Here is a 26,034-nt window from a genome sequence, read left to right on the forward strand (position 1 = left end):
ATTTGTAAATTAGGGCTTCTCCTCCTACCTCAGAATGCCAGTGTCCCAGAATATCTCATACCTTTAGCCTTACTCCTTCTTGCCCCTAGGGTGGTATTTGCAGAAAGGAAGAGATGTGAAGACATGAAGGTTTCTATCCTCAAGGGAAAGATAAACATATAAACAAATTGCTCTATACTGTTATGGTGCAATACATGTTCTGATGTATAAAGCGGGGAGTGATTGACAGCTGGGGATCGGGGCAGAGAGCATTGGCTACAGTCTTAGAGAGTGCATGATTCCTGCTCAGGATGGGGAAAGATGGAGAAGAGTTCGGCAAATCTATTTCAGGTAAAAAGACCCAGTGTCAATGATCAAAAGTGTGGGGTGCTCACTGGGATAGGAGGGAGGGAACCGTGTAGGGAAAGAAAGTGGCTGGCTGGAAGAAGCCTTTGGCCAGGGCCTTCTCACTCACCGAGGGCCTCAAATGTATGTGTTTAAAGTTATCTCCAAATGAGGTAATATGTGTTAAAGGTATTGATTTATTTAATGCCAAAATTTCAGATACATCACAAATTTTGCAGCCTTTATTATGGTATTTATTTATTTCAAAATGTGCTGGGAACTTAAAAATAGTTACAAATGACATGGACCTTCTCTGACTCTTGAAAGACTCTGAGAAATGGTATGAAAGGACATAGAAGCATGAGAAAGCTCAGGGTCTTCTGATTAGCTGTAGGACAAAGTATTGTGTGGCAAGGAGGGGAATGTTGGTAGATTTGACTGAAGAGGTAGGCAGGGGTCAGATGGTGAATGACCCGTGTAAATTATGATAAGAAACTTGCCCTCTATGTTTTGGAGTGTGAGAACTGCTAAAGGCTGTTAAGCAGGAGAATGATGTATTATTAGTCAGCTTTGCTGCAGTAACAAAGAACTCCAAAAAATCTCAGTTACTTCATATGTTTATTCTTCGTATTACATGAGGACTGCAGATTAACTGAGTTTCTGCTCCAAGTTGCAGTCCTGGTCTGATCAGGGTTTTCCCAGTTCCAGGACACAGGCTATGCTCTGAGCTAACATGGACAATACAGTGATAGAGAGAAAAAGCATGTGCCTGCCTTTAGATCCTCCACTCAGTTAGTTATGACATACTTCATATCTACCCATATTCCACTGGCTGGAGCATGTCCTGTGCCAATTCCCCCCATGGAGGAAGGGAAAAAAACATTTGCAAAGAGCAAGCAATCTACCAGGGGAGTCAGTCTTACTATGATGCCAGCTGAACCACAGAAAACTAACAGGAGGGGGAAGGTTGGTGGAGACTAAAGGAGGTAGATAGGTAGGTTCTCTATTAACCTGGCACATTCTACTACTTTTAATGTTCTGTCCATTATAAAAGAGCCTCTGCAGATGATATAAAATGATGAAAGCCACTGGAACACAGCCATTCAGTCGAAGTAAGAAGCAGTTTATGCCCCATGAGCAATGCCGGCTGTTGCCATATTGGGTCTTAATGGAGTGGCTGAGTGAACACAGTTGGTCATGTAAGGGTGCTTTGATCATCGTTTCTATTGCCAACCCGCCTTCCTACCCCAAGTCCAAACACGATCCACGTCCTTCCCCAAGCCGTATGGTTTGCGTGGAATCTATGACTGACCTCAAGAATAGCTGACGATGCAAAGAACCTTTCACTTTTAGCCAGTTTTTCTCTTCTGTCACCCTGTCCTTGTCCTCTTCTCTCACTGGTTTTGATCTTTTTCCTCCATTAGCCACATTCTTATGATATGGACGATGTGGGACTACTGCAGAGGAGAGACATTTGATAATCTTCACTGAAACATTGTAGAGTTCAGTTGTGGAGGGAAGTAATTATAAAGAGCAGTATGCACAGGAGAAAATTCACCCAAACCTTGTTTTTTCTCTAATTTTATGGGTCGTCTTCCCTAAAATATGACGGTACATTAGAATGATATGATAAAAGAAATGAGTTCACTTTTCTTTTTAAATATTCTTTTAAAAATTCAGCTTCTCAGTCACACTAGCCACATTTTCAGTGCTCAGAAGCCAAATGTGGCTGGTGGCTATTATTTGCAGAACTAAGAACATTTCCATGAGTTGAATAAATTATTCTGGACAGCCCTGAACTATTTCACTCCAGCTGCGTTAGGCCTTCTCTTAGGGATTCACCCTGCTTTTGGATGGGGCAGAACTCCTGCTGGGTTTAATTGCTGTCCTTAGATCGGCCACTGTGGACAGCTGGAGGTTCTGTTCTCACGTCCCTCGGCCACTCCCTTGCTTCCCTCTGCTGCTTCTCACGCAGACGCTGATACTGTGCCAGTCATGTAGCTATGTGGTTTGTCTTCCTTCACTTGCACTGCGAGGTTCAAGGGGACATCTTACCACCTGACTTTATTATCAATTATTATTTTAATAAATATTATCTGTGGGTTTTGAGTTTTGTCCTCTAGCTGCTCTGTTTTTTTTATATGTGACTTCGGGAAAGGTCCAAAAACTATGCTTCGGATGTATCTACTGTTTCCCCCCAAATGCTCAGAATCAGCGTTTTAAGAAAAACCCTAAGTGATTTGCATGTATGTTGAAGTTTGGGAAACACTGATAGAGGTTCTGAGATACATAGTAGGTCCTTCGTACACAATTACCATATGATATCCTTTCTTAAGTATTATTAGTTCAAGCAGTCCAAATGTTTTTTATTATATTTATTTTCATTTCATTATATTTAGACTGAATTTGTATTAATAATTCTACCTAAGTAAAGACTTTCATTTAGGGTGATACACAGTAAAGCAAAACCCACTACTCTTGAATTACATTTCTATTACTCTTTCCATAGATTGAACTGATTACTCTTTTCTAGATAAATATATAAAGATGCTCCCCAATGACATCAAATAAAAACATTATTTAGAAGATCAACAAAACTTCCTAACCAACCAGAGTCATGCATTGCTCTGGGGCAGGCCTCCATTTGCAGAGTCTGGCAGATACTGAAGGGTAAATTTAGATACCTTAAGACAAGACAAAGTCTGAGTTACATTTGTGGTTTATTATCAATCAACCTGTGCTTCAGAAATTCTCTCAGTAGTTCTGGCCAGGTGGTTCAACTAGGACAGATGGCAAGTTTATAAAGTTCAGGGGTAATTTGCTTCACAGACACTTGATCCCAGCCTTCTTTTTTATTGCCTGTATTCACCCACTCAGGGATTTATTTCCTTCCTCTTCACAGTTGTCTGTGTTTTGGAAAAAGAAAGGAATGCAAATCATAGACTTCTAAGTAAAATACACACCTCACTTGTTACCTCAGCTCTTCCCCACCCCCAACCTGCTTTTGTATCAGCCAATTTAAGACCTGGGAGTCAGATAAGAGAAAATTATTTTACAAGGATGGAAGTGAAGAGTTTGAGATGATTCCTGTGTAGAAGTGTCTGGTTGGAAACTAGAAAAAAAAAACCAAAAAAACAAAACAAAAAAAAAAACAGGTACATAGAGATATTGTCACCAGAATAAAAATACATATGGTAGGTAATCAAAATCTTTTACCTTTGAGTGTCAGAGTAGTTTCTGTAATCAGATTTTTCAAGTTTCAGTTATTGGGGTACCACTTCAGGTAGGTGCACTGGGACCACCGTAGCAGGTCCGTTTCTACAAGTTACTGGCTGATAAACGAAGTCTTCTCTATGTGCTAGGGTGCAAGCCAGTATTAGTCGTAAAAGCAAAACAGGTAATTGCACTGTATGCTTATCTCAGAATTAATTGATTACTGAGTTAGCCTATAGATCTAATTGTCCCATAGTTTGTTTAGCCAGATAATTGCGTATCTTTTTTTTTATTTTTAGAGATGGTCTCACTCTGTTGCCTAGGCCAGAGTGCAGTGGTGCAATTGTTGGGGTTCAGGGGTTCAGGGGAGCCCTGAGCTTCCCTGAGAGGACGTTTCTCCAGGTTCTTGGTCTATCACGCTCTCAAGAATAAGAGAGGAGACCATGGATACCACATTCTGAGAGTGTTGCAGAAAAGTGATTTATTTAGGTAGAGAGATAAAAAGGAGGAGAGAGAGAGAAACAGCTAGCTCTCACACTGAATGAGAGAAGGAAAAGCTGCTCTCACCCCTAGTGAGAAGGGTTCCCAGAGGGAGAAAACCAGAGAAGGAAAACTCCTTCATACTGAGTGAGAGAATCCAGAAAGACGGAATCCAGGAGACCAAAGACAGCTTTCACAATGGGTGGAAGGGGACCCCTGAAGGGAAATCTAGGAGGGGAAAGAGAGCTCCCACCATGTTGGAGGGGATTCCAGAGAGCTGGAAATCCGGCATGGGTGAACGAGCAGGGGAATTTATCCTGGGAGAAATTCCCACCTCCCCAGGTTCCTCTGGCCAGTGAAAGGAGTTCCTTAGAACTTCTGCTGGGGTGATTGACTCTTCGTTTCTTCCCCAAGCCCTTGAAATTTAAACATAAACGATTGAATCTCCCCAGTGGAGAGAGATGGGAGGGGCGCATGGCGCTGTGGCGTTCTTGCCCTTAAAACTATGCCCCCTTGTGGACCCTTGAAAGAGAACACATTCCCTCACAATCATAGCTCACTGTAATCTCAAACTCCTGGGTTACAGTGATCCTCCCACCCCAGCCTCTGGAGTATCTAGGACTACAGGTGTGGACCACCATGCCCAGCTAATATATTTTTATTTTTTGTAGGGACTGTGTCTTGCTATGTTGCCCAGTTTGGTCTTAAACTCCTGGCCTCAAATCATTGTCCCACCACAGCCTCCCAAAATACTGGGATTACAGATGTGAGGCACTGTGCCTGGACTACCGCATCTTTTTATAACCTTAATAAATTCATCAAATGTGTCTCATGTGGAGTTACATCTCCATCAAACCAGACTTGGTAATCAATTCACTGTTAATAGACCACTAAGCCCTTTTTTTCCAACCGATGAAAAGATAAAAGCCAAACTTGTCTGCTTTCCTTTTCCCACAGAAGGTCTCATTGTTTGTGTGCCCAGTATTTGCCTTGGTGTGACGCCCGGCATAGCTTGTTGTCTAAAGCCCCAGTGATTTTTAAAAGTGAATTATGGTTCTGTATAGATCCTGAAATTACCTTGGGAAATCAGCCTCTGCCTAAAAGGCTCTATCAGGGCTAGCCATGATTTCCAACTCAAGAGAGGCCTTTGTGATCCAAAATGCTCTGATTGGTGTAAGATCCAGAGGCAGGATAACGTAGTCTGTGTCTCTAGAGCTGGGTAGCCTGGGCTACAATCCTAGCTTTATGACCTACTCAGTATGGAACCTTGAACAATTTATTTAGTCTTGTGGTTTTCTCATCTGAAAAATGGAAATGATAATAATAGCTCCTACCTCATTAGGATTGTTGTGAAGATAAGTCAATGAGTTAAAATAGGAAAATATAAGAGGGCTTGGCTCATAATAAACACTATTAACATTCCAGCTATCATTTTAGTTATTATTGTCCTTATTGTTGTTACCACTTGTATTATTGGTGGAGAAAATCTAAGAGCTGCTTCTAAGACAGCTGAAAATATTCTGGATGGGGGTTATTGCTCCCATACAGCCCTTCAGATATGCCCAGGCCAGGAGAGGTTGTCTGCTTCTAATCTAGTCCTCAAGAAGACCCTGAGTCTATGTGGAGCAAGCATAAATCATCAGATAAGAGTGTGTAGGTGCTGAGTGATTGCTAGCCTTCTGCCACTTGGACTTGCAAATTTGATTTCTTTTTTTCAGTTTTCAGAGTATTAAGCGTATATTAGGTTATATAACAGAATGTGGTCAATGTAACTTTTTAAAAGAGAATAAAACTTGAAAAAGTATTGGATGAGAACTAATACCAATACCAACATGAGCTGATCAGACGTGGTACCTTTCTGGGCAAATTACTTCCTCTCTCTGAGCTTTGTTTTTCTCACAGGTAAAACCAGAGTTTGAAATGAGCAAATCTGTATAGTCTCTTGCAACTCTACTATTCTCTAAGTATAAGACAATTCTTGAAGTTTGAATTATAGATTCTTCTATGGTGAAATAACTAAGTATACTGTGGCAGTTCATAACATAAATACTTTTCATATCCTACATAAGTAAAAGTGTTTGGTTCAACTTAATTTTTTTTTTTTAGTAATATATAGCCCCTCTTGTTTTCCTAAGGAAAATGTTTTTAATAGTATAACAAGTACTGACTTGGTATTGTCTGTCCTTTTCTTTTTAGCCATTCTGATGAGTGTGTAGTATGTAGTGGTACACGATGGTTTTAATTTGCACTTTTCTGATGACTAAAAACGTTGAGCATCTTTTCATTACTTTTGGCCATTTCGTGTCCAAGTCTTTTGTGCTTTTTTCTATTGGATTCTCTCATTTTTCTTATTGATTTATGGAAGTTTTAATTAATTTTATTCATATTTAGGTGACCAGTCTTTGATGAATATTTGAATTGCAACTATATTCTTATGCTCTGTGTCTTCCTTTTCACTCTCCTAATGGCATCTTTTTATGAATAGAAGTTTGTAATTTTAATGAAGTCTGTAAGTTCATAACTTTATTGTTAGTGCCTTTTGTGTCTTGTTTAAGAAATCTGTGCCTACTCCAAAATCATAAAATATTCTCCTGTTTTCTTTTCTTTTGATTTTTTGAGACAGAGTCTCGTTCTGTCCCCCCGGCTGGAGTGCAGTGGCACAATCTTGGCTCACTACAACCTCTGCCTCTCAGGTTCAAGCGACTCTCCTGCCTCAGCCTCCCAAGTAGCTGGGATTACAGGTGCCTGCCACCATACCTGGCTAATATTTGTATTTTTAGTAGAGATGGGGTTTTGGCATGTTGGCCAGGCTGGTCTTGAACTCCTGACCTTAGGTGATCTGCCTGCCTTGGCCTCCCAAAGTGCTGGGATTATATGCATGAGCCACCATGCCCAGCTGTTTTCTTTTAAAAGCCTACTCAATTTATTCTATCTTCTGTTTTCTTCGAAAAGCCTACTCAATTGGATTCTTTCACAGTAATATCTATCTTAATTGATTTGTGTGTGTATGTGATTATATGATCTGTGATAGGAATCCAAGTACATTTTTTTCTGTATGAATATTCAATTTACCCTGCATAATTTGTTGAAAAAGCCGTATTTCCTGTTACCTTGCAGTGCAGTTTATTTTTGCATTAATCAAGTGATTAAATATGAGTGAATCTGGTTTTTAGATTCACTCATAAATACAATGAAACCTGTATTTGGTTTCATTGATATGTATTTTTCTTTTTTGCCGATACCACACTCTCATAGCTAATATAACTTTATAAGTGATATAACTTTATAATAAATCGTGATATTTGGTCAGGCAAAACTTCCAAATTTGTTCTTGTTTAATTGCTGTGGCTATTTGTGTCCCTTTGTATCTCCATATAAATTTTAGAATCTGTTTGTCAGTTCCTGCCAAAAAGTCTGCTAGAATTTTGGTTGGTATTTCATGGGCCACTTTAAGTGTGTTTTTGTGTAAGTTTATAGAAATGAAGTGTTTAATATTCAGGAGTCTTGCATAGTTCCCTCATTTATCCTAACAGTTTGTCAAGACTTTGGAATTTTTTATGTATATAATCATGTTGACATGATTAATGACAATCTCATATCTTACTAATCTTCATAGATTTTTTTTTTTTTCATTTTACTTTTTCTGGCGTTATTGCTTTGGGCAGGACCTTCATTACAATGTTGAATATAAGTGATGGTAGTAGACATTCTTATTTTCTTCCTAATCTCAGAAGAAAATAATGCACTTTCAATATTTCACCAGTAAGCATAATGCTCTGTTGGTGTGCTGAAAATACATTGCTAGGCAAAAACAAAGCATACAAAAATATAACTCGTGTCCTTATAAGGATTGCTTTATAATATTTACTTTTGAGGTAGGGGGTAAGGGGATACTTCTGTTGTCTATCTCAATTATTATTTTTAACTTTTATTTTAGGTTCAAGGGTCCATGTGCAGGTTTGTTACATATACGTATGTAATGTGTCACAGGGGCTCGGTGTACAGATTATGTTATTACCCGGGTGTTAAGCATAGAACATAATATGTAGGGTTTTAAAAATTATTATGCATACATCATAGTTGTATATGTTTATGGGGCACATGTGATATTTTGATATAAACTTACAATTTATAATGATCAAATCTGGGTTATTGAGATATTTATTGCCTCGAACATTTATCATTTCCTTATATTGGGAACATTCCAAATCTTCTCTTTTGAAATATATAATAAATTATTGTTAACTATATTTTTTGTGCTTAAACCTTTATTTGTTTATAGTTTGTTACAGCAACTGTCTTCTTTATTTGTATTTTTGAGTTCATCAACCTCCTCCTCTCCTTCTACCCTCAAGTAGGCCCCAGTGTTTGTTGTTTCCTTCTTTGCGTTCACGTGTAGTCAATGTTTAGCTTCCCCTTATAAGTGAGAAAATGCGGTATTTGGTTTTCTGTTCTTGTGTTAGTTTGCCTCCCTGTTGATCCATGTTGCTGCAAAGGATGTGATCTCATTCTTTTTTATGGCTGCATAATATTCCGTAGCTTATGTGTTCTAGATTTTCTTTATCCAGTCTGCCGTTGATGGGCATTGAGGTTGATTCCATGTCTTTGCTATTGTGAATAGCGCTGCAATGAACATATGCATGCATGTGTCTTTACGGTAGAATGATTTATATTTCCTTGAGCATACACCAAGTAATGGAACTGCTGGGTCAAATGGTAATGCTGCTTCGAGTTTTATTATCTTAAATAAGAAATTATTTCGGTTTAATAGGTTAAAAATGATTTAGATTAACTTTTTCTTCTCGTGTCAGTAAGTTGTGTTTTTAAAAGACTGCTGACTTTATCCATTTTGTCAATGTTATTGGAAAAAACATGTTTATAATGTCATCTTAATACTTTCTAAAATCTGTGCAGTCTACAGTGTGGTGGTACCTTTTTCTATTTGTGTTATTATTAATCTGTGGTTTTTTTTCTTATTTTCTTGATCAGCCTTGCTAGAGCTCTATTAAATTTATTAGTCTTAACTGATTTTGTTTTTATTGTTTATTTCTATTGCATTAATTTTTTCTCTTTTAAAATTTATTTTCTTAAATTTTCCTTATTTTCCTTGGTGTGATTTGCTGGGTTTTTTTTAGCTTCTCAAGTTGACTTATATGATAAATTTTAAGCTGTTTTTCTTTACTAATAAATACATTTAGTACTTTAAAATTTACTATAAGCACCTTAACCACATTCAATGTATTGATATTATGTATCTTTACTGGCATTCCATTAAAAATGTTTTCTAATTTTTTTTGACTTAAGGATTATTTAGGTGTGTATTTCTTAGCTTTCAAGCAGTTGGAAATTTCATAGTTTTTAAATTTTCTCTTTTTCTCTATCATTCTGTTATTCATGTCTAGTGTAAATTTACTGTGGTTAGGCTTTGAAGATTTCATTCCTTAAAATCTGTTGAGGCTTGCTTTATGGTCCTGTGTATTGTCAGTTTTGGTAAATGTTCCATGGGCCTTTGTAAAAAAAAACTGAATTCTGTTATTGTTGGTTGCATTTACGTCAGCTTGTCAATTATGTCAATTTTGTCATCATGTAGATTTTTTCTATCCTTATTGATTTTTTAATTCTGTCAGTTCTTGCTTCACACACACACACACACACACACACACACACACACTATTGGGTGTATACAGATTTAGAATTGTTCTATGTTCCTGGTGGTTTGATTGCTTTATTGATCCACCATCTTAGTAGTGTTTTTTCCATTTTGGTGTTTGTATGGTTTTTCTATCAACCTTTCTGTGTTCCTATATTTAAAGTTTGTTTTGTGAGCAGAATACACACTTTTTTCCTAGTCTGATAATTTGGTTTTTAATTGGACTATTTTCCGTCTTATGTCATTTGCCTTATTTTTGTCATGAATTTTTATTCCACATAATTTTTAAATGCCACAGATATTGTTAATTTTATTTTGTAGAGTTAATATTCATTTATGCATATTCACAAAATTATTTTTTGGTGCTCTTTATTTCTTCTTGTACTCCTAGTTTTTGTCCAAGATCATTTTTCTTCTGTTAGAAAGATCTATGTCTAGGATATAAGAAATGCTTTCCTGATGATAATGAATTCTCTGTATTTGCTTGGCTAAAAACATCTTTATTTCATCTTAATTTGAAGGAATATTTTTTCTGGGTATAGAAATCTAACCAGATGGCATTTAATAGTCTTGGATTTTCAAATAATTTTCATTATTTTTAATATTTACATTGATATTGGTATTCTAGATGATTTCATGAACTTTCATCTCCTCCTCCTTCCTGGCATTTTTAAATGGAAATAGTGCAGAATTTGGAAAGATAAATGCCTTAATTCAAAAGTCATTTTTACCATTTACTACCTGTGTGAACTTGGTCAAATCATTTAACTTTTCTGAGCCAATTTTTAATCTATAAAGTGAGAAAAATATTACATGGGCTGTGTTTCACTGGGAAGTTATGAGGGGACTGTTGCGATGCTGTTAAGTGCTTTGTAAACCCTAAAGTACCAATTTGCTCAGCTAGCAATTTTTAGTGTTATTATTTACTGGAACAGAAATATTCTCAGTGTATGTATCCAGAATTTTCTTACAAATGCAGATTTTGATGAGCACCCACAAAATAGTTCAATGATATTATTAATGTATTTATTTATGTCTATCCTTTGTTATATTAAGGACAGTGTTAAAAGTTACATAAAATATAACTTACTCAAGGTCAGTCACGAGTTTATTTCTCATCTTTCAAGTGACTAACATGAAAAGAAAAACCTGGACAGTTACATAATTCATGATGTCCGTAAGATAAAAATAATTCATTATTCAGGAGAAGTGCCATTATTTCTTAATACTAAGTTCAGACAGGAATTTCCCTTTCAGTTTTTTTTTTATGATGTAGAGTTATTTAAAATATTTTCCTGCTGGTTTAGAGGTTATTGATTTGCATGGTTAATCCAAATCAGTGTTGGACTTATCTAGAATTTTAATATTCTGTTTCATACTCACCATGGGAGAATTATACATTTTAATGTGAGCTTCAAGTAGCTGCTCTTCCACTCCACTTGCAAATGGATTATATTCAGAGAATAATAAATAATGCCAATTTCCTTTTCAAAATGCTTGGATACACATTAGAGGGAAGGTTAGGCTGTTAAAATTATATTTTGCATATATAAAATCATCAAAGTGCCTTAGGAAGATAATATTTAGCTGCATTTTATTTATTAGAGGCTAGTTTAAAAAAAATCCTTACATTGATCAAATACTTAGAATCCTTACTATGTGCAAGCATATTAACTCTTGGTCTGTTTATTCTTTGATAAAAAAGCTGTCATTCAGACTTACTTTTGTGCTTTATTCTTTCGCTTTTTTTTAAATAAACATTTAAATGGAAAAAAAATTTGAAACTGCAGTTTTTAAGTCAACTACTGATTGTACGTTTGTGCGTCACAGCCTGTGCCCCAACACATCTGAGGTTTTGTATGACGAAAAAATGTAAAATAGGATATTTGTTCCTTATTTAAATTCTTTGACTTTGTCTTCAGGTCACTGGCATGCATTTTATATGAGATGTGCTGCATGAATCATGCATTTGCTGGCTCCAATTTCTTATCCATTGTTTTAAAAATCGTTGAAGGTGACACACCTTCTCTCCCTGAGAGATATCCAAAAGAACTAAATGCCATCATGGAAAGGTATGGAAATAAATATGTTGTCACAGAAATAATTTAAAATTGTAGTTATATTTTAGTTCATTTGAAAACTAATTTTCTTTTTAAACATTACAGCATGTTAAACAAGAATCCTTCATTAAGACCATCTGCAATCGAAATTTTAAAAATCCCTTACATCGATGAGCAGCTACAGGTATTTAAAATAAAAGGGATTCGGAAAACAGGTATTAGCATTTATATACACATTCCATGACTTGAAGATGTGCATTTGGGATAAGATGCAGTAAGGATTAACCAGAAGGGAGGAAAAAGATTAAAAAGCAGCTGAGAAAAATGGTAGTCAGGACAATCTCTCAGCAAAACAAGTGTGTGTGAACTTCCATTCCCCAGTGCCACTGAAAATGAGAAATTAGGGCTCTGATTTTCTGCCAAAACTCAACATCCACCCTTTGGAGCTCTGTTGACAGCTCTTACCTGAACTCTTTGAAACTATATCCCTGCAAAGACAAGACTATACTAACAGAGAATACTAAAATCTAGGATTTTCATTGAGCATTTATAATCCCAATCCTTTATTATATATCTCTCTAATACTTTTTAATGATTAGCTAAGTTTGTTTTGTTTTCTGGTAAATTAGGAAATTTGATATAGAGGCTATGTCTCAGGTATTAAGAAAGCAGCAAATGGAACCCTCTTTAGAGGGCCTTTTTTGTTTTGTTTTGTTTAACTTCTCAGGGTTTTACAATACAAATCCCTGAAGCAAGTTTCCTCTAATTTTATACATACCTTTAAGAGGAACCACAAAATGGTAGTCCACCTTAAACACTGTGCATACCTTTTCATCAGTGGGGCATGTTCCAAATCCAAAGGAAGCAAAGGTGATAAGTGATGTGTACTTATTAGTTAAGTGCTGGGCACTGTGCTGACACCAGGGAATGCCCAAATGAACAGACATGTTTCCTGTCCTTTTGAAGCTTGACTGCTAGTGAGAGAATCCAATAACCAAGCAATAAAATAAGTATATGCCTAGTACTAGAAAGAAAGTATGATAAACAGGATACTCTAAAAATAAGGGAGAAAGGCAGGGCTTTGGTGGTCAAAGGAGTAGATGACATTTCTTCCCCAGCGAGCCAATGGGAAGCAATCAGCCATGTTAAGAGTCTCAGAAACAGTGTTTGAATCACAGGGAATAGCTGGCACAAAGGTCCTGATTATGTTGTACCTCAGAGGTAGATATAGATCGGAGGGTTCTTATGCAAACATATGCTCTCAGTGAAGCCCATGCGGTCATGGGGAAGGCAGGGCAGGAAAGGGAGGCAGGCTGAAGTTTCCTGGTACATGCAGCTCTCCTTACGTGCAGGCAAAGTGGGCGCCAGTAGAGCCTGCAGGCGTCCTCTGAAAAATTGCCTCATATTCTGGTTGTGGGGATCAAAAACACGCTGAAGAGGCTGTGAGCATTCCAAAAAAAGATGAAAAGGTATTCACAGGGATCTGCTGGGGCCAGGCTGAGGCAAGTGAGGCCCTTGACTCTGGGGCAAAATTTCAGGGGACACTAAAAACTCATAATCAAGATAAGTTCATATATATATATATATATATATATATATATATATATATGTATATATGTGTATATATATATGTATATATGTGTGTGTATATATACACACACATATACAAAATTTTTGGAGATGGAGTTTATTTGCTCTTGTTGCCCAGGCTAGAGTGCAATGGCGCAATCTTGGCTCTCCACAATCTCTACCTCCCGGGATCAAGCGATTCACCTGCCTTAGCTTCCCAAGTAGCTGGGATTACAGGCATGCATCATCATGCCCGGATAATTTGGTATTTTTAGTAAGGATGGGGTTTCTTCATGTTGGTCAGGCTGGTCTCGAACTCCTAGTCTCAGGTGATCTGCCTGCCTCAGCCTCCCAAAATGCTGGGATTACAGGCATGAGCTACCGTGCCTGGCTGATAAGTAATACTTAATGCAATATTTTAAAAATCCAAATTAATGCTTAAAACCCCTGGTAACAAAATATTAAAAATTTAAAGACAAGATCCAGCAGGGCCAGGATGAGGGTGAGGCAAGTGAGGTAGATTTGTGTAAGTTTAGGGTTGGATCCTGTCTTTAAAGTTTTGCTATTGTAATCTTTATTCTTATTCAAAATAAAATAATTTTGATTTTTAAAAATAATGTTTACTAAAATGGTTTATCTTGGTTACTGAGTTTTTTGGTGCTCTTTTAGATTTTGCGCCTGAGGTATTTTACTGGCCTAAACCTTGCACTAGCTCTGGGAGTGTAGACACTGTCCTCCTCAGGCTGGGAGGTTGGGAAAAGCTTGTGTCTTCCTGTAGCTGAAGGTAGGCCTGCCCGTGACTGGCAAAAGGGAGTGAACAAGCAATGTACCATGAAGCTGCAGAGACAGGCAGGAGCCTGACCCTGCAGGATCTTGGAAAAAGCTACCGTGTAATATTTGTAACTCAGGGAAAAATAGCATGCTTTGTTCTCAGGCTTCCTGCCATGGTCAAAATTACCCCAAATCTAAAAAGATACTTGGTAATTTATTCCCTTTCATCCCTAAAGAGGAGCCTTTAAGGTATGTGAGGGTTGTTGATCTTTTTTTCAGCACCTAATGTGTAGATATTCAGAAATGACTCTGGAGGACAAGAATTTGGATTGTCAGAAGGAGGCTGCTCATATAATTAATGCCATGTAAGTAATTGCTTTGTTTTTAAAAAGCCCATCGAGTGTAAATGTTAAATGCATTTGTCTTTAAAAATCTATTAGTGCTAAACTGACAGCGTGGAGCATCCTAGAATTCACTTAAGTCTTGCCAAGAAATTAAGGAGCTTCAGGAACTTGTTGTTCCAAAGCCCTTTACCCCAGGTGGTACCAAATTGAAATCATAAAAGTTTAAACCACTACACAGCTTACAGATCTGCAGGGTAGCCCTGCAGTTGCCTTGCAAGGATATAGAAACAGTAATATCTCAAATATTTAGTAACACTTATGCTAATGATCCTTCTATAATAACCATAAATGGCTTTCACATGTTGTTTGTTTAATGTGAACTGGCAGAGTGTCTACTGAAAAGAGAACATTGTGGAGTCCTGGGACAATTGAAAATAAGCTGAAATTTACTTTTTTTTTTGAAATATACATTCCCTCACAAAAGAACTAAACAATGTATTTCCCAAAGAACTGTAAGTATTTTCTGATCTCACTTCTCTCTCCTACTTCATTCGAGATTTTTGTTCTATAACTTGCAAGAACCCAGAGTACTAGGTTCTTATATTTTGGGTTTTTGCATACTTGTACAGTCTTGTGCAACTGTGGTGTACAAGAGGTGTGCAGTACAGTGGGGTGAAAACAGAAGGCTTCAACAGGCTGACCTAGCACAAACATATTCCTCCAACACCCAGTCCAATGCTTCTCAGCTCCACCATGTTTACTTCCCATCTTCACTTTCAAACTGAGGAAATTTGCATAATTTCCAGTTAAGATCCACTACGTACCACTGAAGGTAAATTTTTAGATATGTTCCTAATAACCTTGTTTTTTTCATTTATTATCTGCTATTTCAAGAAAGGTTGAAATTTCCAATGTTATTAACTAGAGATGTGAGAGTAGTAGATATTTAAAAAATACTGGACTAGCTTTAGCTATCATTTTGTAACTGCAGTTATAAAACTGACACTGTTTACAATTAACAGCGTTCTAGAATCCAGTTGTTTGGAGGGTACTTTACATTATGAAATACTGATTTCAGATAGTCACTGCCATTTTTGAGATCTCTGACTATGTTTCAGGGAGATCCACTGGCCTGACAAAAGAAGAGATGTATATTCCTGAAAATTGCATGTCCTCTGGAGTCTGTTGTCTGGCTGGTATTAGAGAGGTATTAGAACTGTCCCCAGAGGTCATTACAATTTTCTCATAGTGTTTGAGTTGAGTGCAAGAGGTGTTCTATAGTATTGGGCCCTAACCAAGTCAGGAAGGGAAGCAAATGCCATTGAGAATGTGGTTGGAGTTCTTTCAATGCGCCTTCCCTCTGAAGAGCTTTAGGAGTGCGCCCATCATCCCTGTCCACCTGGCTGCCTCTAGTCGGCCATCTTGCCCCCCCTCCCTCATGCTACATTTTATTGACTATTCCAGGCTTAATGTAGTAGATATTTTTGCTGCAGCATGATGTAGTGGTTAATTGCACAGATTAATAACACTCTTTCAATTCAAATTCTAGCTCCCAGGTAATACTCTACATTACTTTGGTCCAGTTTTTTAACCTCTCTATGACTATAAAAATAAATGTATCTACTTCACAGAATTGCTCTGCGCTTAAATAAGTTAATTGATGTATAGTGCTTGTAAGGGTCATTACCTGCTAAAATGTTAGCTAACGTTACTATTTAGCCTCTCAGTTAAAGAAACATGCTTACATGAATCGTACATTGAAAGAGGTTTACGTACTGGTTGTTGGGATCAGAAACACTGAAGAGGCTGTGAGGCTGTAGTCAAAAGGTATTCACAGGGATCTGCTGGGACCAGAATGAGGCAAGTGAGGCCCTTGGCCCTGTGGCAAAATTTCAAGGGGACACCAAACACTTGTAATCAAGATCAAATTTTAATGCAGTATTTTAAAACTCCAAATTAATGCTTAAAATCCCTGGTAACAAAATACTCAAAGTTTAAAGACAGGATCCAGCAGGGTGAGGCAAGTGAGGTAGAATTATATAAGTTCAGGGTTGGATCCTGTCTTTAAAGTTTTGTTATTGTATTCTTTATAGCTTTTTGATATTAATTTTGATTTTTAAAAATAATGCCCATGAAAATTATCTTGGTTACTGAATTTTTCGGTGGCCCCTTAGATTTTGCACCTGAGATATCTCGTTTGCCTAAACCTTGTGCTGGCCCTGGGGGTGTAGACATTTGCTGTTACAGGCTGGGAGGTGGGAAAAAGCTTGTGTATTCTTGGGATCTAGGATTTGAACCTACAGGGTGTTATTAATCTGTGCAATTAATTACTGCACCATGCTGCAACAAAAATATCTGCTGTATTAAGCTCTGAAATCCCAGCTGGAGGAGACCCCTTGACTACCAGGGACACTTGAGTTGGTAGGGAGAGCTGCTTAGAGAAGTGGTAGGGACACCATGCCAGCCAGTGTGGAGCCCAGAGGGTTTGGCGTGAGAGTGTCTGCAGCAGAGCACACCCAGGGAGACCATGCCCCTAGGCTTGACCTGCTCCCATGGGACACTTTAGATCCAGGGGAACTGTCAGACCTGAACTCTGCAGGGCAGTCTTGTCCATCCGAGGGGGCTGGTCTGACCTGAGCTCCCCTGAATCTTCTGGCCTCTCCTGAGGCCCATCTTGGCCACCCCTGCTTGCAGTGCAGCTGCAGGTACCCTGGAGGTCCACACCACAGCTCCTGTACTGCTGATGAATAACGTCTGGCTGGAGGAGAGATCCCTTGGGGAAGCCTGCTTCCTCCTTGAACTGCAGCTTCCCCAGGCCCACAGCCACTCACCTCCCGCCGTTGCTTTTCTGGAACATACGTACATGGGCAGATTTTGACTTTCCTGCCCTGCCAGCATGCATATGTATGCACACAGCTGTGCTACTGCTGCTGGTAGGAGTGTATCCCTCCTTACCTCCCCTGCCATACCACCATTGCAGTGGGAGCCTTGGCAGGCACAGAGATAGCCAGCCCTGGCCCTGCCAGCATCCTGCTCCTGCATCAACACTGCTGTTGGAGTGAAACTAGATACAGAGAACAGTGGACCCTTCCCTGTCCTGAGCAGCCACCCCTACCTGTGTCAGCATGCACAGAGGTTGCACATAGACCTATGCCCACCAGCACTGAACCCCTGTGCTAACAGCGCCACCAGCAGGACCACATGCACAGTTGCCGGTGGAGGGCCCCGACTCCCTAAGCCATTCTGCCTCTGCTGCTGCTGTGAATGCCCACAGGGAGACAGGTACCCTGACACCTGCTATCACCCATCTACAGCTGACAAATGTGCACCCCTCCACACTGCCACTGCCACTGCCACTGCCGCTGCTGCTGCTGGCATGTGCAAACAAGGATGGATCCTGCTGCTACCATCCTACAAAATGCTTTGGCTGGCATCACCCATCAGAGTGTAGTGACCAGCTGTCCAGGAGCACATTCCCCGCAACCTCCAACCCAGTGCAATGAGTTGACAACCTTGAGGAGCCAGAGAGCAAAGTTGGGACCCATTACAAGTCCCCCAGAGTTAGAGCACAGTCCAGCAGTTGGGATCTGAGTGCTGGCTGCCTAAAATTTTCCAGAAGCCAAGCCAGTCTACTGAATCCACCTTATACCACAATCAAACCCTCAAAGTTATCAAATAGAATAAACGGAAAGAAAATCCAAAGGATAGCAACTTCAAAGATTGAAGGAACTTCCACCCACAAAGATGAGAAAGAACCAGTGCAAGAACTTGGAGAACTCAAAAAGCCAGACTGCCTTCTTTCCTCCAGATGACCACAGTACCTCTCTAGCAAGGGTTCTGAACCTGACTGAGAAGGTTGAAATGACAGAAATCGAATTCTGAATATTAATAGGAACGAAGATCATTGAGATGCAGGAGCACATTGAAACACAAACCAAGGAAGCTAAGAAACATAATAAAATGGTATAGGAGCTGACTGACAAAATAGCCAGTATAGAAAAGAATGTAACTGACCTGATTGAGCTAAAAAACACACTACAAGAATTTCAGGCCAGACAAGGTGGCTCACGCCTGTGATCCCAGCACTTTGGGAGGCTGAGGTGGGTGGATCGTTTGAGGTCAGGAGTTCAAGACCAGCCAACATGGTGAAAACCCATCTCTACTAAAAAAAAAAAAAAAAAAAACTTAGCCAGGTATAGTGATATGTGCTTGTAATCCCAGTTACCAGGGAGGCTGAGGCAGGAGAATCGTTTGAACCTGGGAGGTGGAGGTTGCAGTGAACTGAGAGTGCCATTGTATTCCAGCCAGGATGATGGAGAGACTCCATCTCAAAATAAAGAAAAAATGCAATCTCAAGTATTAGTATCAGATATAAACCTAGCTGAGGAAAGAATCTCAGAGCTTGAAGAATAGTTTTCTGAAATTACACAGGAAGAATAGAGAAAAATGAATGAACAAAACCTGTGAGAAATATGGGATTATGTAAAGAGATCAAATCATGTCCCTGAAAGAGGTATGGAAAGTGGAAGCAACTTGAAAAACATAGAAATATGTTACATAGAAACACAGAAATATCATCCATGAGAACTTCCCCAACCTAGCTAAAGAGGCCAACACTCAAATCAGAAAATGCAGAGAACCTCACTAAGATGCTTCACGAGATCATCTCCAGGACACGTAAGCATCAGGTTTTCCTAGGTCAAAATGAAAGAAAAAATGTTAAAGGCAGCTGGAGAGAAAGGTCAGGTCACATACAAAAGGGAAGTCGATCAAACTAACAGTGGATCTCTCAGCTGAAACCCTACAAGCCAGAAGAGATTGGGGACCAATATTCAGTATTCTTAAAGAAAAGAAATTCCAACCAAGAATTTCATATCTAGCCAAACTAAGCTTCATAAGTGAAGGAGAAATAAGATCCTTTTCAGACAAGCAAATACTGAGGGAATTTGTTACCACCAGACCTGCCTTAATAAGTCTTCCTGAGGGAAGCACTAAATATGGAAAGAAAAGAACAACCGTACAAACAAGTCTGCAGAATAACCAGATAACTTCATGATGACAGGATTAAATCCACATGTATCAATACTAACCTTGAATGTAAACAGACCATATGCCACAATTAAAAGGTACAGTGTCAGTTTGGATAAAGAAGCAAGGCCCAACTGTATGCTCTCTTCAAGAGACCCACCTCACATGCAAAGACACACAAAGGCTCAAAGTAAAGGGATGAAAAAAAATCTACCAAGCAAATGGAAAATAGGAAAAAGCAGAGGTTGCTATTCTGATTTCAGACCAAACAGACTTTATACCAATAATAATAAAAAAAATATAAAGAACATCACATAATGATAAAGGGTTCAATTTAACAGGAAGATCTAACGATCCTAAATATGCATGCACCCAATACAGCAACACCCAGATTCATAGGGCAAGTTTTCAGAAAGCTTCACACCTGTCAGAATGGCGGATCATGAGGTCAAGAAATCAAGACTCTCCTGGCCAACATGGCGAAACCCCATCTCTACTAAAAATACAAATATTAGCAGGGTGTGGTGGCACACACCTGTAGTCCCAGCCACCTGGGAGGCTGAGGCAGGAGAATCGCTTGAACCCAGGAGGCGGAGGTTGCAGTGAGCTGAGATCACACCACTGCACTCCATCCTGGTGACAGACCGAGACTCTTGTCTTGAAGAAAAAAAAAAAAAGTAAAAAAATAGATGCTGGTGAGATTGCAGAGAAAAAGGAACATTCATACACCATTTTTCATGGTGTATAAATTAGTTCAACCATTGTGGAAAACTGTGGCGATTCCTTAAAGACCTAAAAACAGAAATATCATTTGACCCAGCAAGCCCATTACTAGATATATATCTAAAGGTATATAAATCATTCTGTCATAAAGATGCATATATGCATATATTCATTGCAGCATTGTGTACAGTAACAAAGACATATCATCAACCTAAATGCCCATCAGTAGTAGACTAGATGAAGAAAATGTGGTACATATACACCATGGATACTACACAGCCATAAAAATAACAAGATCATGTCCTTTGCAGCAACGTAGAGCTAGAGGCCATTATTCTTAGCAAAGTAACGCATGACCAGGAAACCAAATAACACATATTCTCACTTATAAGTAGGAGCTAAATGATAAGAACAGATGGACACATAGAGGGAACAACAGAGATGGAATTTTCAGAGGGTGAAGTGTGGGAGGAGGGAGAGGATCAAGAAAAATAACCAGTGGGTACTAGGCTTAATACGTGGGTGACGAAATAATCTGTATAACAAACCCCTATGACTCAGGTTTACCTATATAGCAAACCTGCACATGCAACCCTGAACGTTAAATAAAAGTTAAAAAATAAAAAAGATTTAGCTATTACAATACTAGCATTTTGGAATACTCTTTATGTGCCAGACACTGTGTATATGTTAACTCACATGATATTCACTGTAGCCCATTCTTTACAGATGAGAAAACTGAGATTCAGGGAGGTTCAGTTACTTGCTGAAGGCCGCAGAGCTAATTAGTAGTGGAGGTGGGATTGAAACCCTGCCTAACTCTAAAGATTGTGTGTTTTATCCACATGGTGGAATTACTGTGCCGTTCTATTTACTCTTTAGTGGCCAAGATCCTAATTTGTTTTACATATGAAAACTAGTCATTGGCAATGAAATGAGCAGGAATTTGGAAAGTGAATAATTTGCTTTTAAACAAAAATCCAATTTGAAAAATTCTGCTTATTAACTATAGTCCTGGTTGGCTCATTACATGCCCAAAGCTAATTAGTTTTTGCCTGGCCTGCCTCAAGATGCTTTTGCTCTCGGTAGTGTAGTGATACTTTTATAAAATATTTGTTTCATTTCTCTGAACATATTTGGAATGGGTTATATGAGGGGAATCTTTGTTATATTTCTAGGCAAAACAGGATCCACCTGCAGACTCTGAGGGCGCTGTCAGAAGTACAGAAAATGACACCAAGAGAAAGGATGCGGCTGAGGAAGCTCCAGGCGGCCGATGAGGAAGCCAGGAAGCTGAAGTAAGTGCCTTTCCTTGAGGCACTCACGCCCTGGACTACCACTCAGGGCTCTCAGGGAATTTACAAAGAAAAGCAAAAACCAAAACAAGAAACATCAATGCATACAGTTAGGTATTTATGTGTTTATTCATTTTTTCATTCACTCCAAGATGAATATTGAGCCACAGATTGAATGTCAGGTGCTATTAATATCAGGCTTTCAGTCTTGTGTGAAGGAAAAATGAACTATTTGGGAGGTTATTAATGACGAAAACAGAGTCAGTTTCCAAATGAAACCTCATCGATGTTGACAGCTTCTGTACATACCCCAGCAGGAGGATGAAAAGGAGGCATCATTGTTTTACCCGGATTCCCTGGGTTCTTGCTGTGCACCTTCTACCGGGAGACCTCACTTATTTATAGAAGGGAGACTTTGTTGGCAGGAAATCATTAACTTTTTGAAAAAGTAGACTGGAAACAGAGCTCTTTTCTGTCAAGTGAAGCATTTAGAAAAGTCTATGCTCAGGGCAGTGCTGGTGGTGGGAAATGTCACTAGTGATTAGAGTATTTACATGAAAAAGTGAAATTTCAAGTGTTCGCCGGGATGTACAGAAAAGGGAACCCTTGTACAGGAGTGGTGAGAATGTAAATCAGTACAGCCATTATAGAAAAATAGCATGATGATTCCTCTAAAAATTAAAACTAGAACTACTGTATGATCCAGCAATCCTATATTGGATTTATATCCAAAGAAAATGAAGTCAGTATGTTGAAAAGATACTTACACTCCAATGTTCATTGCAGAATTATTCACAGTAGCTGAGACATGGAATTAACCCACATATCCATCAACAGATAAGAGGATAAATAAAATGTGGTATAAATACATACAATGGAGTACTATTTAGCCTTAAAAAGAAGGGAATCCTATCATTTGTAACAACATGGCTGAACCTGGAGGACATTATGTTAAGAGACATAAGCCAGGCATAGAAAGACAGATACTGCATGTTATCACTTACATATGGAATCTTAAAAAGTTGAATTCACAAAAGAAGAGAGTAGAATGGTGGTTACTAGGGACAGGGGCCGTGAATGGGGAAATATTGGTCAAAGGGTAAAAAGTTTCAGTCAGACAGGAGAAATAAGTTCTGGAGATCTATTGTACAGCGTAGTGACTGTAATTAATAACCATGTTTTGTATTTTTGAAAATTATGCTAACAGAGTAGAGCTTGATTTAATCATCCCATAATGTATACATGTATGAAAACATCACATAGTACACATAAATCTAAATGGTTTTGTCAATTATATTTTAATAAAGCTGAAAAAATACATGTATAAAAATAGAATTTCAAAGAGCCCTAGACCCTCAATTTCTGAAAGACTGATTTATCTGTTGATAGGTTATCAGACTTCCTAATTTTTCTTCTTTTTTCTTCCTCTGCTAATGTTTTGGCAGTTTAGGAGCCCCAAGTCAAGAACTAGAGAGACAGAAAAAACCTGAAAACAAATCTATTCATTTTGTTACCTTATTAATTTATCTGAAAAATGATTTAGAGGTGCCTTTGTACTTAGAATGAATATCATGATAAGCCAAGTACGAATCTATGAGTCTATTTTCCCTTAACATGTGCTTTCTTTAATAAATGGGTAGAAAAAGATATCTATGAAAGTACTTTGTGGGCAGTGGTGTGCTGGTAAATATTTAACAACCAGCTCTGGGTCTGAAGAAGGCTGCTAATTTGTCTGCTGATTTCTCTGATATAAATACTTCCACAATGGTCAATATCAAGCTATCAATATGATATCATTTAGTGTTCAGTTGGGAAGATACGTACACAATCTGCTCTTGGGAGCCAATACAAGTTGGCTTCTGCAAACCACTATGACATTGAGTGTCGATTTTACTGGGAAAATATATTCACATAAATTCCTTGAGCCATTGCATCAGTTCCCTGCCCCAAGTCTGTTTCTAATACCTTAGAAGTAGTGATATTTCCAAGATAACATGATTTGTGTCACTGACTGAGGGTAAAAGGAAAATTAAATTTCTGATAGGAACAGATTAAAAAGACAAATTTAATAATTTATGTGCAGATTACAAAATACCATTTAGATTAAAACAGTTTTATATTCAAATAAGTCACATGCCTTTCACATGACATACTAATAGTTTTTTGTTTGAAGGTAATGGTTTTAAATAAAGTTTGGCCTTGATTTGGTGAATAAATTGTATTGGAATTGTTTCTAATTGTTGATTGTAGAATCAAGGGGGTCATGTGTTTTAGCTAGAAAATGACTCTATTGTCAGAAGAATTATAACATACTCATTTTAGAGATAAGAGAGTTTGACTAGAACGGTGTTCAGTGACTTTTCGAAAAGCCTGAGTATAAATTAGCCCACAAGTTGATCATAAGAAGTCAAATCTTTCTTCCAGTTTAGTAGCAGGTCTCTTAAACTCAACTCTCCTGTAATAGAGAAAACAGAGTAAACGTGTCCAGAAAAATTCCCCTGCACAGTGACTCCCATATATTTCCTCATAGATTCTTTTAGATGTAGCTCTGTTTTTACTTTTTATGGATTTGTTCCTCCTGAAAGCAGTTTTTGTGTCATTAGTGTGTGCTAGGCACGTGCAACACACAGCCCTGGCATCGCACTCGGAGAATGCACAGAGATGAGCACTGCTTTCTCCGCTGCTGTATTTTGGGATTTGTAAGGGGGAGTAAGGAACCAAAGCATACTGTGTCCTTTAAAGAGAATCAGCTGGGTGCCTCACTGCGTTCACCTTGATGACGGAGAGAGCTGATGGCCTGGTTTTCCAATCCCCCAGTCAGTCTGTTGAAATAAGGATCACACTCATCTGTATAATATAGATATGGCTTTAGCAATTCAGTTATTTTTCTACATTCACTTTAAATTTACAGAAAGATTGTGGAAGAAAAATATGAAGAAAATAACAAACGAATGCAAGAATTGAGATCTCGGAACTTTCAGCAGCTGAGTGTTAATGTACTCCATGTAAGTACCCTCTTACTTTACATTTTACATAAAAATTTTTCTTGCTTCAGATTCATGGCAATGATTGGGTAGGAAAGGGACAATGGAGAAAATAAGAACATTTAGATTAACTTTGCCCAATTCCAGGAAGGATTCTAGAATGTAGGTCAACAGTTGGTGACAACGATTCAAAGCGGCTGTAGCCAGAGGTGGATCAATTGATCCATTTAATAAAAATCAAACGCCTACTCTGTCTAAGACAACTGAATTGGCACTGAATGCATAATTGATGGGTTAAAATGAATAACTGACAGAACAAATGTGTGTGTATCTAATTTTTCATTCCACCATGCTGTTGTTGCTTTACCTCTTTAGTACATTATTCGCTTTGTCTTGTTTTTTTCTTCTTTTCCTTTTTATTTCGTCTCCTACCCAGTTTGTTGTACATTATGGTAATAACTTCATTCAAACTTGAACTGCCATAGATGTTCAATAATGAATAGAGTTGTAGATTCATGTGAAATGACCCCAAATTCATATCCTTGGCATTCCAAATCTGTAAATAGCAAACACCATTTTATTTGATGGTTGACAGTATCTCTGCAGACCATGGGTAGGCGCTGATTAATAAGGTGGTCTTTACAGTGTCAAATTTGGGCAATAGACATCAATACCAACACCGGGGTGCTTCAGGTAAAAGCAACTTGGGATGAAGTCATTTCTGTGGAGAACTTCTACTGTCTCAAATTCTGGTTATTTATTAATTGGAGATCCCTGCATGTGAGAGATTTTCTCCTTTAGCAGGAATCGCCAAGCACCAGAGGCTGTGGGGACAATCCCCCAAGCCCCAGGAATGCTATTTCTTTTGTAGCTTGGTTATCAGAGGGCTCCAAACCCTGGGGCATGCAGGAGAGCTCACCCTCAGCCAGACAGGGCCCCACTTTAAGTGGGAGAGCTGCCAGTGATGCATCTTTCTCAATTATTTAGGGGTTCTGGGTGCTTTGGAGTTCTAAAAATCCCAAGTTGGAAGCAATAAGAGGCCTAGTTTCCTCTGACCTCAGGACTCTTCCTCTGTTTGATGGACCAGTTAGCAGACAATGTGGGATGCTGATGATAAGGACCCAGTTCCCTCTCCCTTTTCCCACCCATCTGCCATTCTATTTAAGTGAAGCCTCCCTGGGGATCTGCTGCAGGCTCCAGAGACTTGGGAGATGGTTTCTTTCCTGCTCAGGGAACTTGGTGAGTGAAGGACTTACTGGCTAAAGGGCCATGAGGTCAACAATAGGGCTGGGTCCCTAGTTGGAGAAGGGTGTTGAGGCCACCACTGTGGAAGTGCTCAAGCCCCTCTGAAAACCGGGTGCCTTTCTTCAGCTTCCCACATGCTTCTAGGCCCTGCACATGATAGCCCATGAAGGGGAGTCTTTTTCTCTGGTTCAGTCGGCTTTGTCCCCCACAGTGCTGAGAACTGTACATTCCCACAGATCCTGAGAAGGAGGCTGACAAAATTATAAGGATTCTGAGTTTGTTAACGTGTAAATTACTTGCTTTTTCAGCTATAGAAATGAGGACGTGTTTTTCTAGAATGCTCAGGGA

General features: G+C 38.7%; 1 protein-coding gene across 3 annotated transcripts in view; it reads left to right on the top strand.

The window, feature by feature from the left end:
• The window catches only part of NEK11 (NIMA related kinase 11), a 292,126-nt gene that overhangs the window by 111,718 nt on the left and 154,374 nt on the right, over positions 1-26,034 (top strand). For all 3 annotated transcript variants that reach the window (XM_010335819.3, XM_039480351.2, XM_039480352.2), the window contains exons 7-11: positions 11,590-11,739; positions 11,833-11,911; positions 14,347-14,432; positions 21,341-21,460; positions 24,369-24,462. In XM_010335819.3, the coding sequence (XP_010334121.2) occupies positions 11,590-11,739; positions 11,833-11,911; positions 14,347-14,432; positions 21,341-21,460; positions 24,369-24,462 (529 nt within the window). The remainder of the gene's footprint in view (positions 1-11,589; positions 11,740-11,832; positions 11,912-14,346; positions 14,433-21,340; positions 21,461-24,368; positions 24,463-26,034) is intronic.

The sequence above is a fragment of the Saimiri boliviensis genome, chromosome 9, assembly GCF_048565385.1.
Source record: "Saimiri boliviensis isolate mSaiBol1 chromosome 9, mSaiBol1.pri, whole genome shotgun sequence".
NCBI classification, from domain to species: domain Eukaryota; kingdom Metazoa; phylum Chordata; class Mammalia; order Primates; family Cebidae; genus Saimiri; species Saimiri boliviensis.